General features: G+C 37.0%; 2 protein-coding genes across 4 annotated transcripts in view; one reads left to right on the forward strand and one right to left on the reverse strand.

Moving 5' to 3' along the window:
* Positions 1-28: 28 nt before the first annotated feature.
* ostn (osteocrin) lies at positions 29-6,542 on the reverse strand. Its single transcript, XM_058744758.1, has 5 exons — positions 6,216-6,542; positions 4,248-4,346; positions 3,344-3,564; positions 562-677; positions 29-419 (listed from the first exon to the last, which is right to left on the reverse strand). The coding sequence occupies exons 2-4, from the start codon at positions 4,344-4,346 to the stop codon at positions 593-595; spliced, it is 405 nt and encodes a 134-aa protein (XP_058600741.1). The 5' UTR covers positions 6,216-6,542; the 3' UTR covers positions 29-419; positions 562-592.
* The window catches only part of gmnc (geminin coiled-coil domain containing), a 33,472-nt gene continuing 17,847 nt past the window's right edge, over positions 686-16,310 (forward strand). For 2 of the 3 annotated variants that reach the window (XM_058744754.1, XM_058744756.1), the window contains exons 1-3: positions 3,493-3,589; positions 4,212-4,299; positions 15,458-15,586. The gene's annotated coding sequence lies outside the window, so the exon portion shown is untranslated. Of the gene's footprint in view, positions 1,973-3,492; positions 3,590-4,211; positions 4,300-15,457; positions 15,587-16,310 lie in introns of those variants that run through there. The other variant, XM_058744755.1, reaches the window with a different exon arrangement.

Below are 16,310 nucleotides of genomic sequence, written 5' to 3' on the forward strand. Positions count from 1 at the left end.
ACAGATTGTAGATTTTCATTTGTTTTATTGTCAAGGCTGAACAGCCTCCAGTCAAAGTGAGAAAATGACAATAGTTATGTATATTACAGCAAGCGAGAAGTCGTGAGGCATTGGAGTAAATATTGAGATGTGCAATAATGGAAGCCATGAGCAGATTCCTCTCTGATTGGCTAATGCTTCTGACATCATAAGCAGAACTAATTTCATGAAAGCAATACAGTTTAGATGTTGAATTTATGCTGATGAGTCAGAACTGGAAATAAACCGTTTGATCAGATATTGAAGGTCTAAATCAGTAATCAATGAGAAAGAACAGCTCTGGAGCAGCGATGATTAAAAGTGTGTTGAGAACGCTGAGATCGTGAGTTGTGTTTGCTGGTGTGCTTATCATGCATATCATCTACCTGCGATATTACCCTCTGTGGAACAAAGAACAAACAAAATATATTATACTATAGGCTGAATATAATTTGCAGTATATTTAGTATGCTATTTTCATCTTACAATAAATTTAACGTAAAAGCTGCCAATAAACAAGGTGTTTCCGTTGATTTTACGTACCTGTTTGTTGGGGCGTGGTCAGAGGCGGAGTCTATCCTCGGCTGCTGGGAAGACGGCCTACGCCAATCCGGTCAATCGGAACGCTGACTCGTCGCCGCGGCAGCTCAACGACCTTCCTGCGGACATAACGCAAAGAAATCAGCCATTTCCTTTAGATTACTGTTAAATCAGTCACTCAATATCGTTTCCTTCACATACTGCCGAGTGAAAAGACATGCCAGTCTAAACGAAGCTAAGATGAGTATCATAATAGCATACTAACATACGACCCAAAAATGAAAATGTGTGGTTCAACCATAATTGTATAAAGCTACGAGAATACTTTTTTTTTTTTTATGCAAAGAAATTTTATTCAACAATTCTTCTCCTCTGCACCATTTTGGAGAGTATCACGGCACATGTAAACAACGCATGCGCTTGGTTCTGCTGACCTATAAGGCATGAGCTGCGCCTTGTTTACTTTAAGAGGAAAGCAAGCTCATGTGTCCTGAATGATACTCTCCAAAATGGCAGTGACGCAGAGGAGAATAATTGTTGAAAAAAAAAGTCGTTATTTTAGTTTTCTTTGCACGCAAAAAGTATTCTAGTAGCTTCCAAAAATTAGGGTTGAACCACTGATGTCACATGGACTATTTTGTCTATGTTCTTGGTACCTTTCTGGACCTTGATCGTGGTAGTACCCTTGCTGTCTATGGAGGGTCAGAAAGCTCCTGGATTTCATCAAAAATATCTTAATTTGTGTTTCGAAGATATGTGTTTGGAACGATATGAGGATGAGTAATTAATGACAGAATTTTCATTTTTGGGTGAACTATCCCTTTAAGAGCAGGCACGGCCATTTGTAACTTGAATGTGGCTTTCCTGTGTTATTTCACTTCCAGTTATTTTTAGCTGTGCAAAACAGCTCATTGTGCTGCTTGATATTGCAAACTGATATTTCTCATCATATTATTTTAATGTATTGTCATAATTCTAAACACACTGTTTTGTAGTGCAAATAGTTTTACCATTAACTGTGCTTTGTTATTCTTCTAGTTATTTATAGCGGCTAATGAATCCGAAGTCTCGCTTATTTACATAAAATAGCTTACTTGCATGTTGCAAAATAAGGTGGATAGAATGTACACTTAGCACATTTTACAAAATGTCTGTATACATAGAATACCTGGAATGACCTACTAACATTTTCTAAAATGTGTATTACAGAGAATACTGTATGAAAGACTATATCTCACAAAGCATGGAAAACTTGCAATGCACTCAACTTGACCTTTCATTTCCAAAGTGATGAATCAACTGAATTTTTGGCATGATCTTTGACTTCTTTTTTCATCAGAGTGACAATTAATAAAATAAAAAGTTACAAATTTGTAAACAACAATAATGAATGGATGACATACAACATGATAAGGTCAGTGATGCCACTGTAACATATAGTAACATATTGAAGTAAAAAAACAACAACAAAAAAAAAACACTCCATAAAAATATACCGTACCATAAATTAATGTACCGTTAATATGAAGTAATTTTCCATATTTACTTTTTTTCTTTTCTTTTTTTTACTGGCTTTAGGGTTGAAGGAAATGTCCATAAATGTAACAAAAATGTACTGGTAATTTCTGATATATGTTTTTTTCTTATACTGCAGGTTTTTTTGTTAAATTGAGTGTATACTGAAGTATTTATTGAGTAGGAGGCTAGTTTTCCAGTGCTACTAGTCATAGTCTATTAGTATTGCTACCTAGGGTCAGAGTTTTTTTTTTTTTTAAACCCACATTTGTTCTATGGTCATATCTCAATTTTTGTCCGGAAAACTCAAGATTTGGAAGAAGATCTGAAAGATTTCTTGAGAAAATGTAAAAGTCTAGTAACAAAATCTAACATTGGCTTTAAAGGTATCTTTACTTAGGATCCATGGAACAGTCACATAACTCCGCAGTGGTTTTCGTGAGCTTTCATGTGTTTATCAGGCTCATGACAGATGGATTCGTGTGTTGAGATTTGATAATGCATGGCGTGGTGCTTTCGCTGCTGTTCTTGGCTTCTGTCCTGATCTTATCAAGTGCTGAGAATCATTTAGATAGAACCTTGTCAGAGCCTCAGGCCATGCTGAGTAACACTGCATGTTCCGTCCAGCAGGGAGATCAAATCATTCACAGAGATAAAACAGTTTTGATCATTGACTGGAAGTCCGATGCTACAGTCATCAGCACAGTTGGACTGTCCGTTCCCGTAAATCAGCATCAGACACCTATTATGTCATACAAAACCTCAATCCACACCACAGTGACTCCACCCAAGAAATAGAAGTAACTTTAACTGTGGGGCTACAGACAAAACATTAATTGCACTTAGTGAACTGTAAAAGCACAAACAGACTCACACAAAGCTATCAAGCTGTGCACGACAGACTTCAGCCAATAAAAACTGTATATGTTCGAGCCATGGCCAGTCAAAGCTACCTATGGTTCATCATCTGTTCGGGATCATTAAATCAAAAGTGTGTTTTGTAGGTTTTTCAGGCTTTAGGCCAGAGCCGACAATAAAATTGCAGTGCAATGAGACGATATGACATATAAAAACAACCAAAAAAGAACCAAGGTATCAATTTAAAAACGTACAAATTTGAAAATATTAATTAATATTAAATTATTATTAATGAAATATTTTAATAATATTTTATTAGCTGTTTATATTGTTTCGCAGGCTAAGGGTGGAGTAATTTTTACTTCTCTTTTCCAAACTAAAAGAAGAGATTTTCCTTTTTCTCATTCCTTACCTCTGCTTGTTGCTTTTGGGATCCATGGTGCTGATTGACAGGCGGTCAAGAGGCGTGTTGGATCCAGGGAAGCTGCGTTTCCTCTTGGTCTCAATGACATCGTTTTCCAGTCGGACCAGCTGGTTGTGCAGGAGGAGTTTAGCGTTCACGGCTCCTGAGGTCTTCTGCTCGGTCTGGCCTCGCTGGACACTGCGGCCCTCCACGACAGATGGTTCCACATACTAGATTGGAACGGAAATGCACGGTGTAATGCAAATTATGTCATAATCAGTAACACCAGTTTTCAAATTTGTCAGAAAAAATCACAGATTTCCCATTAAAATACTATTTTAAGGTGGAAGACTGGTTTTACATGGGTTCTAGCTGGACCAAGCTTGATATTTATGGTCCCAAGTTCACTGGGTCCAGCTGATGGATATGGTTTTGACCTTTATCAAGCAAGTTATAGCTGGTTGACCACTTTGGGCTTGCAAAAAACAGCAGCTTGATCACCTTAGAGAGACCAACTCAAGACCATTTAAAATGCAATAATAAAGTTGGCTTATTTCCTATGAAGAAACGGGAAGAATGACAGACTGGGTGACCCAGTGGGTCAGTTCGCAGACAGGTAGCTCATGTTCATAAGGAGAGGGTGATGGTTGCCTCCTGCAGAGGCTCTCAAGGGGAATCCCCGCTGTATTTATAGAACACTCAGATGACAGTTTATCTCTCACTTGTACCAGTTAGTCTTATCATGTACGTTAAGTCTGTTTTTGTGTTTCTGAGGACCGGCAGAGTGAACTTCCTCACAAAATGCATAATATAACATTATTTTCTCTCTCTCTCTCTCTCTCTCTCTCTCTCTCTCCTTTCTCTCTCTCTTATACAGTTTGTATATTTATATATCAGAGAGACCTGGACTCACCTCTGACCTTTCTTGGGGTACATGAAGACTTTCCGCACTGCAGTGGAATAAGGTCAGTGTCAGCAGACCAGAGAGCAGCACACATCCACAGCCCAGCATCTACAATACAATTACAATACAATAAAAACTGTGATTATTGACAATCGAATAGCCTATTATAAAAAAAAAAAAAAAACATAAAATTGGAGTCTCTACTGCTCAGCAAAGCTGCTTTTATTTGATCGGTAATACTGTGAAATACTATTTCAATTTAAAATAGCTGTTTTCTATTTTAACATATTTTAAAATGTAATTTATGCCTGTGCTAGTAAAGCTGAATTTTTGGCAGCCATTACTCCTGTCTTCAGGTGTCACATGATCCTTCAGAAATCATTCTAATTTGGCGATTTGCTGTTCAAGAAACTTAATTTCAGTGATTACAGTTTTTATGTGTCTTTGCATTGTCAATTGAGTGTGTGCACACACACTTCAGCTTCAGCACCGTGTTGAATTACAGTGATACAGGGTGGTGTTTACATTCATCCAGACTCCATCTGTGAAAATACACTCTGACTGGGCGGTCCGGCAGCCGCGAGAGTGTGAGAATGCTTCTAACACACACCCTCTACACAAACACATGAACTCAGCCCAAACACACACTCTGACCTGCACCCCTACCTGTGTGTCCCCAAAACACACTCTCAACCACACTCACACAAAAACATCCTCGCGGCGGGACTGCGCGTTACTGTAGTTTTGCATCACTTGAGTAAATGTTTTATAGTGATGATCAGTTTATTTACAGTAAATATTTTATAAGAACACTATTGCCTTAGCTCTTTCATTTTTTAAAATTTATTTCTAAAACCACCTTATTTCGATTATGATGCTGCACTGAATCTTACATTTTGACTGCCGTCTGCTGGCAGATGTGTTAATTGCAACTATAGAAATGACATTCATCTTAGTGATATTTGTGACACTTTCTTTTAAACATTATTTATTTTTAAATTACTTATATAGAATATAAATGAAATATGTACAAAATCCAGTGACTGGTAAAAACCTCTACCACATCTAATTATAGTTTAATTCAACGTGTTACTTGCCATTTGTTTGAAAGTAATTGTAAAGTTATAAGTGAAAAATGTTTCTACAACAATAATTTTTTTCATGATAGAAAAATAGATAAATAAGATAAGATAAATAGATAGATAAGCTAAGATAAACAAAAATCAAAACAAAGCTAAATGTTATATTTGCGAAATTCTGACATTGAATCATGACACGTTATTAGTTTTGTATTTTTTTTTTAAGTAATTGTTCATTTTCATTTTTACAGATGTATGGCTCATTTTCTCACAAAATATGAACACCTGCCACAGTATTTCCTAGACATTTTTCAAAACTCTTGCAGGATTGCAGGGTATCTTTAAAAACTGCCCAGTAATGCATGTTCACCTATCATTTGACCCAGAGTGTCCCGTCCTTGGCATTTGAGGTCTCGTGTGCTGAGCACCGGACCAGATGCGGCCCCTCTCCTGCCCCACGACTGGGGAAATGCATTGTCCAGCAACATGGGCTAACTTTAGCATTTTCCGTCCCCAAAAATAAACAACTCGAGCCATCTCCCGTTGCCCACACACACTTCACTGGACACCCTGCTTGCGCACACACACACACTCGCTCTCTCAAAGACACTCTCAACGGTTCTCTGATACCAGACATGATTTCACACCTCTGTGTCACTATTGCAGCAATGCAACATCAACAGGATGTTTCCGAAACTGGTTCATCTGTAACCCTGGAGCTCAAACAAATTCACAGTTGCTTATCAAACAGCAGATTCTGTACCAACTAACCAGCATAATTCTACTGCGACTCCTAATAAACGTCTTCAAATACACCTGTCTGCTCACCTTTCCATCCAAACACACACTCACACACACTCAGGAACATGCAGGTTGGTCTTTCTCCAAGGCTCCTTACCCTTAATCTGATTCGGTTTCAGTCACACGGGGACGGACAGATGGACACTGTGCAGTTCCTGGAATTTCTCACGTTCTCTGCCTTTGCTGGTTCCTGCTGTTGTCTTTCCCGGTTTTATAGGCTCTCGCCGGGAATCTCCACTCCAATCGGTGGTCTCGATTGCTCTGACATCATTTCTGCAGGTTTTCCACTGTGGCTCGCCCTGAAGCCGCTCTCCCCAACTCTCTCATCCTCATTACGATTACAAACTAATAGCAACCCGAGGGAGCAGCTGGACACGTTTGAATGTGCGTGTCACTTCTGTCTCTTTCTGTCCTTCTTTCTTGGCCAAGAGTGCCTGGAAGGTCATCTTCTAACTGAGAACCTGCTGTGTTTCCACAAGTTTGAGAGAGAGTGTGTGTGTGTGTAGGTGGTTTATCTCTCTCTGGCATGCAGTCCTATCTCTTGTGTATAAACTACACTGTATCTGGCCACATGAGTGTGTGTGTGTGTATTGATGGTCGTTGATGACCTGCATCTTGTAATTCACTCAACTTTTCTCTCGGTCTGTGAAAGTTAGGTGGTGTTAGGTTGTAAAGAGTTCCCCAGCAGACTGCCTGTTCTTACACTATATTTATCTGCACACACAGAGCTCATCTCTCTTTACTCCCACTGTTAAATAAAGAGCAGACCGGGCAGGCCTGTCTACCACACCAAAATTTCCACAGAGACCCTATGATGATCCCTCTCTCTCTCTCTCTTTCTCACTCACTCCCTCACTAAGATGTTTTGGAAAATCAGAGGACACCAAAAAGGGGAAGCCAGGAGACGTGCATGTGTGCGTGTACAGATATGCAATCAGTGTCTTTGTCTGTGCCAGAGAAAAATTGTATTGCTCTTTCATCGCTCAAGAGAATCAATGGGGTTTGCGGTTAAGAATGTTACTCCAACAATTCCTTGGGAGAAATAAAAAATAGACAAAAATGTTAATTAGACAATAGACAAATCGACAACAATTATCATTCAACAGCAACTGACGACATAGATTAGAGAGCTAAAATGGGGTTTACATATCTCAGATTACTTGGTCTCGGTATAAAGTTGATGAAAAATTCTTGAGTTATATTGAAATCTCTTACTTTTGATTGCAGACTTTGAAGTCTTGGAAAATCTGAGTGAAAAATGCATGCGTTCATGCTGAAATCTTTGATGTTTGATTGCAGACTTTAAAATCTTGGAAAATCTGATCATTGTTTGAGACTTCTGAAGGATCTGAAGGAAACGTGAGATTATAGGGTCTTTCCTCAGAAGAAAAATCTGAGAAGCAGGAGACTTAAAGATGCGATGTAAAGGAAGTAGCAATAGGTCTCTTGTTCCATATTGTCACCCAAAATGGATTATCAAAAATGAAAAATAAATGATAGTGGTTGATAATTACATTGAGGCAGATCTTAATGCGATCTTAAAGTCGGGCAGAGGTTTAAGCAGACTAAATGACTGGAGGAGTCTAGCATATATCACTAGAGAAAAATTTGTTGCTTCACTGAAAGTTATGATATTTTAACTACAAGTTATGAGGCCAAGCTGAAAAACACATGCATGGGTGAATCATTCACAATAAAATCCATAACAAGGATTTAGAAAATAGAATTTTATTCTATACCAACTTTAAAGCAAATGTGTCCAGTTGATGTCCATCTAATCTCATTACTGTCTAGAAGAACCATAGTAGCAATTTCTCATTTGTGAATGAATCATTCTTTTGAATAAGATCGTTTCAGTGAATCGCTTGATCCAGTTCGCAAAACCTGAATGATTCACCAGTTCATTCACAAATCAGACTGAATCAGTTTTCAAACAAGAATTATCTTGTTTTCTTTAGTTAAAAACTTTTGTCTTATGGGCATGATAGAGAAAATGAACAAGATGAAGAGCAAACTCCATTATGTTATGAGAAAAGTGAGAGTAAGAGATTGAAAGAAAGAAACGGGATGAAATGAGAGAACGAGAGAGAGGAAACCTGTTTCTACACTTATTGAGATGTGGATCTGCAGTGTTCCGTTACCCAAAATCCTTAGGGTGAGGCCAGATCTGTGTGTATAGCGACCAGACTCAACACAACCCCATTTAACTATAATCAGACATGAAGATGTGTGTGTGCGTGAGATCGTATCTGTGTTTTTGATTGCTTATCTTCAAGTCCATCGGTTGGCAAGCTTCTCGCTGAGAATCTAACATCCAGGTGGATGTGAAATGAAGAACACCTCTTTAATTGCACGCATTTGCTGTTGCGTGTGTGCGTGCAACCGAATATCTCTGCCATTTAACGTTGTGTGGTGTCGGAAGCGTCTCCATGACGATGCTCTTTTAAAAGAGGAAGACCGTCATGTCTGGCCCGAGCTTTCAGGATCCCCATGCTCTCTTGAACATGATAGCTTTCACAGTGATCCAGGCGTCGCATGAGAGTGCAATGATTTGTGGAGTTTTGAAAGTACCCAAAATAAGATAATCTTTGGGTGCACCAATGTACACATGCATACATCAGTCTACATCTCAAGAACAATGACCAAAAATAAGAAAAATCGAAAAAATAATATGGTTGTTTCATATAATCAAATCTATAAACCAAACATAATCTATAAAGTTAGGATTTTGTTACGTTACATGTTTAGATTAATATATAAATTGTTTATTATTTTGATTATTTATAATGTTGATTATTTGCTTTAATTTTCCTCATTAATGAAAATGTACTAAAATGAATGAATATATGACAAAACACTGACTAAATATGAAGGATATTTTAATATATAAATATTAAATAAAAAAATTAATAAAAATTAATACTGGTGTACTTGTATTTGTGCACCAATAATGAAGACGCAATGGCCCATAATGAAACATTTCAATGAAAACACTGTTCATGAAAATTTGACAAGAAACAAGAGACAAAAAATCTATACTGCAAGATCTTAAGAAAATAGAGAAAAAATATGAAAGTTTTATTTAATTATAATCAAGTCAGGATTTTGTATAATATATAAATTATAAATAAGATTATATAAATTATGTAACATAATTAAGATTTGTCATCTGAAATTGCTATTTTGAAATTAAAATGAATGAATATGAAATGACAAAACATTCACTAAATACAAAGGATATTTTCATCAACACAAAAACTATGACTAAAACAATATTGTATATAATGTATATTGTTCATATGCATATTTTGTTCATATAATGAACATATAATACTGGAGTACATGCATAAATGTGTCACCATACAATAATGAAGACAAGATGGACCATAATGAAAAATGTAAATAAAAACATTTTAATGGTTTACTAAATATGCTAAATACATTGCATAAATGCACATAAAAATATTAATAAAAACATACTGTTGACCAAAATATGACAAGAAAAGTATAATATCTAGAAAAATCTAGAAAATATATGATTCTAGATTATGGCTTTATTTAATCATAAGCAATGAAGTCAGGATTTTGTTAAATGTTAATATGTTCAAATTATATAAAATGTCGTTTTGATTTTCTCATAATTCTCATTAAGTAAAATGTAATTTTCATCAACTGAAATGAATTGTTATTTTAGTAAGATTACAATAAATGAATATGACAAAGGATATTTTTCATCAAGACAAAAAACAATGACTAAAATGAAAAGAAATCAACCGTTATGCATCTTAGATTCATCATTTGTGAACTCAGTTTGACTTTTGTAGGTTCATGGTACATATGTGTGTAAGAAGACTCTCGTGTCGGCAGCGCGGCGCCCTGTCCCATCTCAATCTTGGCCCACATAGTGTCTATTCAGAGCGACGAAGGGTTTACTCACTGTGAAAACACACCTGGCCTAATAATGACACTACTAATACAACAATAATGTGGGAGTAATGTCAGAATAATGTCGGAAAAAACAGCCAATCCCTCTGCTCGTCATTAACGGGACCCTCTCCGATGGTGATGTCACCCATCCCACCTGCCGTAGCGAAGAAAGGACTTCCGTGCGCTCCAAGGAGACAGGGGTCATGGGGTCAACCACTTAGCGTTCGCGTGAATGGAAGGCTAAGTGTAGCCAAGCTAGTCACCGGAGTGACGTTCCCGCACACAAACACACTCACCTCACAGTAGCCCGAGCTGGAAAAAGTGAGCATGTGGCCGTGTAGTTACGTGCTACGCTAAGCGTGTAAAGGTGGCTTTCTCTCTCGGCTTCTGCCTCCCGGCTCTTCGCTGTGTTGTTTTAGTGGTCTGATCCTAATCTCCTTTGAAATGTCAATTTTCACGTAATCAAAACACCATCTATATTTAGTTTCCTGCAGGCAGGCCATTATGTTTTATGTGCTACGCTTGATAGCCTAGCCGGACACACTCATTCGGACATAACCTCAGCTTTAAAAACTATTAAGAGCTTGTCGTTTGGATGCACTCTGTAGCAAAGGTCTCAGCGGTATATTTGAGTCACTTTTGAGGCAATTTTTTTTAAAGTTCACTGTAATTGTGGCAACTGACAGGATGTTAGCGCTAATGCAACAAGCTAGTTTCTATGGTAATTCCGCCCATGTGTTTACAATCACAGAGGTTTTTTCCCCCTTGATTTCAATTGGTGTTTCAAAATTCCTGGATTGCATCTATGGGATTCTCTCTTAAAATATGCTCTGTGTTTTCCTGGCGATCCTTTAAAATACCGACGATAGCGGTGTGTGTGCGAAAGAGGTGGATTAAAAGAAGTGCGCAGCTGTGCAGAGCGACTCCGGGAGGGAAACCTGATCGGATGAGAAGTCCGGACAGAAGACGAAACAGGGTGCGAGGGTGCCGAAAATGAGAGAAAGAAGGCTCTTTTTTTTCAGTCCGCAGATACAGCGAGATAGTTTTCTCAGGCTGTTGTTTTAGCCACTGAGAGAAAAACCATGTGTGTGTTTTTCCATTTTTGTGTGAGAAGACCCTGAGAAGCAGAGAAATTCCCACTCTCTACTTAATACCTTTGTATGATGGGACTTGTCATTTGGCCGGCTGCAGGGTTCTGTGCACCTGTCCCAAGCTTAAGATACAAGAAAACGTCATGCTGTAGAGCAATGGTGCTCTTCTGGCGGCACGCATGTCTGTTCTGTAAGGGTCATGGATAGAAGAACAAAAACAACACTCGATGCAGAACAATAAAATGCAACTATAAACATGTGGAGAAAACACTTGTGTTTTTTTGTTTTGCGTAACTGAAACTCAAAGCATGCCAATATGGACAGGTTGTGTGGCATGACCTCCTCTTCGAAAAACATGAACAAAACTACACAAGGTAAAAGACAATACAACCCGGATTAAATATGGCTTCACTTGCAACAAGGGTAAACAGATTATGTCAATGACAATGCATTTAGTGATTTAGCAAAAAATAAATAAAAAAATAAATCCAAAGAACATTTAGAAAGTAAAAACTCAAAGTCAAATGAAATAGTTAAATTTCTTATTCATTGGGAATATTATTTTGAAAATATGCAATTATTTATTATTTATTTTTTGAAGGGAAAACTTTCATTTAGCATTAAATTGATCAAAAGTATAACAGTTAAGACTTTAAGAAAATGTATCATTTCCACAAAAATATTATGCAGCAAATACAGTTTTCATTGAAAATAATAATAAATGTTTCTTGAGCAGCAAATTAGCATATTAGAATAATTTCTGAAAGATCATGTGACACAGAAGACTGAGAAATTATGCTGAAAATTCATCTATGTCATCGTCAGAATAAATTACTTTTTAAAATATATTAAAATACAAAACAGTTGTTATAAATGCTAATAATATTTCACAATATTTTACTGTATTTTTGATTATGGTGAGCATAAGAGACTTCTTAAAAAACATTGAAATATATATATATATATATATATATATATATATATATATATATATATATATATATATATATATTATTTATTTATTTTTTGCATATTATTAGCCTTATGCAGAGAAATTGTAAATTGCATTGACTGATTTTAAGAACTTTTTTTACATTATTATTTGCTAGTTAAAAATACTAAAATCCAGCTCCCAAACAAACCAGTTGGTATAGAGATCCTTGAAAATAATAATAAATGACATTAGCATTGCACAAATACTGATGCATGTTTTGCTAACAGTTATAAGAAAGGAGAAAAGAGAAAGAACAGAATGAAGGATAAATGTGGTAAGAGTGTCAATAGTAAGACAGCATTTCAGGGGAATAGTCATATGACATTGCTAGAAAGGGAAAAAGAAGCAAGCGATTAGCGTGACACACTTTTTCCCAATCTGAGCTCATAATCACTTGCTCCAAACCACTGGGGACTGAGTCCACCTCACAGACAGAGAGAAACAGAACGAGAGAGTGAGAGAAATGATGATGACGCTCGTCACCCTGGAAACGGGCAGTGGTTACCCCAGTTTAAGGTAAACTTCCCGTCCACCCACCTCCCCACTCCATCTCTCTGCTTCTCTGGGAGGAAATTGGGGTTACGCTCTCACCAGAGGGCCAAATCTAAAGTTTCCCCACATTTATTCTGAGGGGACGAAAAGCCAGAGCAGTGCCTCGGGTTACGGCCCAGACTGAGAGAAAGACACACAGAGAGAGGTGAGGATGGAGTGAAGGGAGTCAAAGGGTGAAGACGGGAGAAAAAGAGGATGAAAAAAATCTGAGAATTGTTCAACAAAACATGTGCCATTTGTGTCATTTATATAAATATTAGCTGATGCCAACTTCACAATGTGTTCGTACAGATATTTTTCTAAAGAAAAAATACAGTGATTGTTTCTAGTCTTGAAGTCCTATACTTCCAAATTTTGATGGGGAAAAGTGTTCGAAAGTTTGGGGTATATGTAGATACATAAGTCTCTTATGTTCACTAAAGCGGCATTTATTTGATCAAAAATACTGTAAAAATAGTAATACTGTGAAATATTATTACATTGTAAAATAACTTTTATGTTTTAATGTATTTTAAAATTTTATTCATTTTTTTGTGATGCAAACCTGAACTTCAGTGTCACATGATCTTTTAGAAATCATTCTAATATTCCTATTTGATGCTCAAGAAATATTTCTTACTATTATCAATGTTGAAATCAGTTTATGCTGGAAACTTTTTTTTCAGGATTCTTTAATTAATGGAAAACAGCATTTATTTCAAATAGAAATATTTCGTAACAAATCAATTTAAAGGGTTAGTTCACCCAAAGATGAAAATTATCCCATGTTTTACTCACCCTCAAAGCATCCTAGGTTTATATAACTTTCTTCAGTTATCGGAAGTGAGAGAAAAGTGTTTTTATGACGTTTTAAATATGGATATTTTTCTTACAAAAATGCATCGATTCGCTACAAGAGGCCTTTATTCACCCCCCGGAGCCATGTGAGGCACGTTTTTATTATGGATGAATGCGCTTTATTTGACTACTTTTGGACTGTTGAATAAATACACCCACCTACTGCCATTCTAAAGCTTGGAAGAGCAAGGACAATTTTTAATATAACTCCGATTGGATTCGTCTGAAAGAAGAAAGTCATGTGCACCTATAGCATGCCTTGAGGGTGAGTAAAACATGGGCTAATTTTCTTTTTTGGGTGAACTAACCCTTTAATGCATCCTTGTCCAATAAAAGTATTAATTTCCTTTAAAAAAAAATCTGACAGAATGTTTCAAATCTTACAAAGGTCATTAATTTGAAAAGGCACTGTTTCATATGATGACCCTGGAATCAAGGAACGAGAAGAAGTGAATGAGAAGAGAGGGAGCTAAAGGTGCAGTCTGGGTCCTGAGGTTCGTCGAGCCGTTGAAGCATGTGATTGCGCTCATTGTTGAGTAAACATCGGCTGACAAGGAAAACAGTAATGCTTCCTCTTTCCCAGAAACCCACTAGGGCTCCTCAAAAACATTGAAGGGCCACAGTGTGTGGCTGCAGAGCCAATCAGATAACTCACAACGTGTGAGGGGAATTTTGAGTAGAATTTCAGGATAAAGATGTGCATATGATCGACGGTGGGCCTGAGAGTGAAGAGAAGAGTAATAAATAAAGTTTCCCACAAGAGTGATTAACAGTCAATATGATTATGATTATAGCGCTATTAGATTAGATTTTCTTTAGCAAATGTTGAAAAAGCAGTTTTGCCAATGTGACTGATTTGTACCCGTGCAAAGGCCAGTCAGGAGTTTATATATGTGTGTGTGTATTAGCGTATCTTAAATCAACATGTGCGTCAGCTTTAGATGGTCTATGAGCAGGCTTCCTGTTAGCTCTTTACTGGTGGAACTGATTTGCATTGCAAACAGTGAAAGGCCGCAGGGCAGCTCTCTGAATCACAGTCACAATCAGCTGTAAACAGCTTTACTGACACACGGTATAATTTATGAAGTGTGTTAAAGCCCTCAGCGCTGCCAATCATTCTCTCTGAGTCTCGCTCACACGCACACATGCCCACACAAACTTGGATGTAAAACACATTGCTGTTTCATTCAATACATCAATAAATGCTTTCTGTGGCAACTCCGTTATATACCTGTTTTATAGCAAATTCTAAAGATTTGGAGGTCACTTAAAATTCCAATTTAATAATGTAAAAAAAGAATACAAAATACAATAAAAATATTTTGTAAATCAGAATTAATGTCCTGTGGTATATTTGCTAATTACAAACCACTATGAGGCAATTAGGTTTATAAATATAGCCTAGACACACTGCAATTCATTCACCTTTCAGTTTAGAAAATGGCTTTTGGCGCCCTCTAGTGGTTACAAAGATAACACGGTTAGATATTTAGAGGATTGAAATTTGTCGAAATGTGTGAATTATTGTGGCAAACGTCAAATATCAAAAACTTTTTAAACAAACACTTTTTAAAATATACTTTACACTTATAGGTGTATAATAAAAGTGTTTTTATTAGGTCGACGTCCTGTAAAGATCATATTGTGCTTTTTTTGTTAGCCTGTTAATTTGTTCTTCTGAAACGTACAGTATATCACATTTATGTAAAAAAACAAAAATAAACAACAACACTCCAGCCTTCGAGATTAGGGGTTAAATTAGGGTTTTCCGATTCCCTAAAAACCCCCCATAATTCGTAACCTAAAATGTGGCAACATGACGAGAAAAGTATTCTCTTTCTATGATATTATAAGTTGACACAGTCTACCGATATAATATAATGTCTACTAAATTGCAACAAACATTTCTAAACAAATTTTATACTCTTGTTTTGTCAGGGTGTTGGATGCAGAACTTGTTTCCACCAGCAGATGGCGCCATATCACTGCTACCTCACACTAATGGCATTTCATTCATGTTATGTGAGTGTGTGTACGCCTGCATGTGTCAGGAACGCTTCCCATAAGGTTTGTAAAAGGCTTGTAATTTCTGGATTGGTTCCTTTTTCCTCCTTTGAATCTTTTTTTGTCCTTCTCTTTCTCATGTCACCCCTTCAGGCTTGGCCCCTGTCCAGATCTAACCCTTTTAAATCTGGCACACTTGGCGTCCAAGACACACAGAAACACACACAACAAATTTTAGGGTCCAAGCCCTAAAAACAAACATACACACAATTGCGACACACACACACACACAATGTTCGAATGGACATACTATTGTCCAAGTTTGCCTACACAATAACAAGAGTATGCTCACACTGAACCCCACAAATTTAATTTAGGACCTTTATGTCTACAAATATACCAATACAGTGTTTATATCTGGCTTCTTAATCAAGTTGAAACAATAATGGAGATTGAGCCACCATAATTGTATGAAACAGTCTTAAAACTATGCTATGCATTATTTTGAAACTTCTGCCTTACATATTATACAATTTCAAGCGTTCTTGTTGAAATTTTAGGCCTGGTTGTTTTGTTTTGAAGATGTTGCAAACTAGGACTTATGACAGACTGAAGGTTGCTCAACACTGTGAAGGTGCTCCAGTTGGGATGGTTGAGATTTGGACTGGTTTTGGGTCTCATTATGGACTGAAGAGTGGGTTATTTCTTGGGCTAATGGGGGTGCAGCTGGGTTCCATGCCAGGGCCCCCTCGAAGCAAGAAGTGCACAACAATCAGGAGCTCTGATT

The sequence above is a fragment of the Onychostoma macrolepis genome, chromosome 15 (assembly GCF_012432095.1).
Source record: "Onychostoma macrolepis isolate SWU-2019 chromosome 15, ASM1243209v1, whole genome shotgun sequence".
NCBI lineage: Eukaryota > Metazoa > Chordata > Actinopteri > Cypriniformes > Cyprinidae > Onychostoma > Onychostoma macrolepis.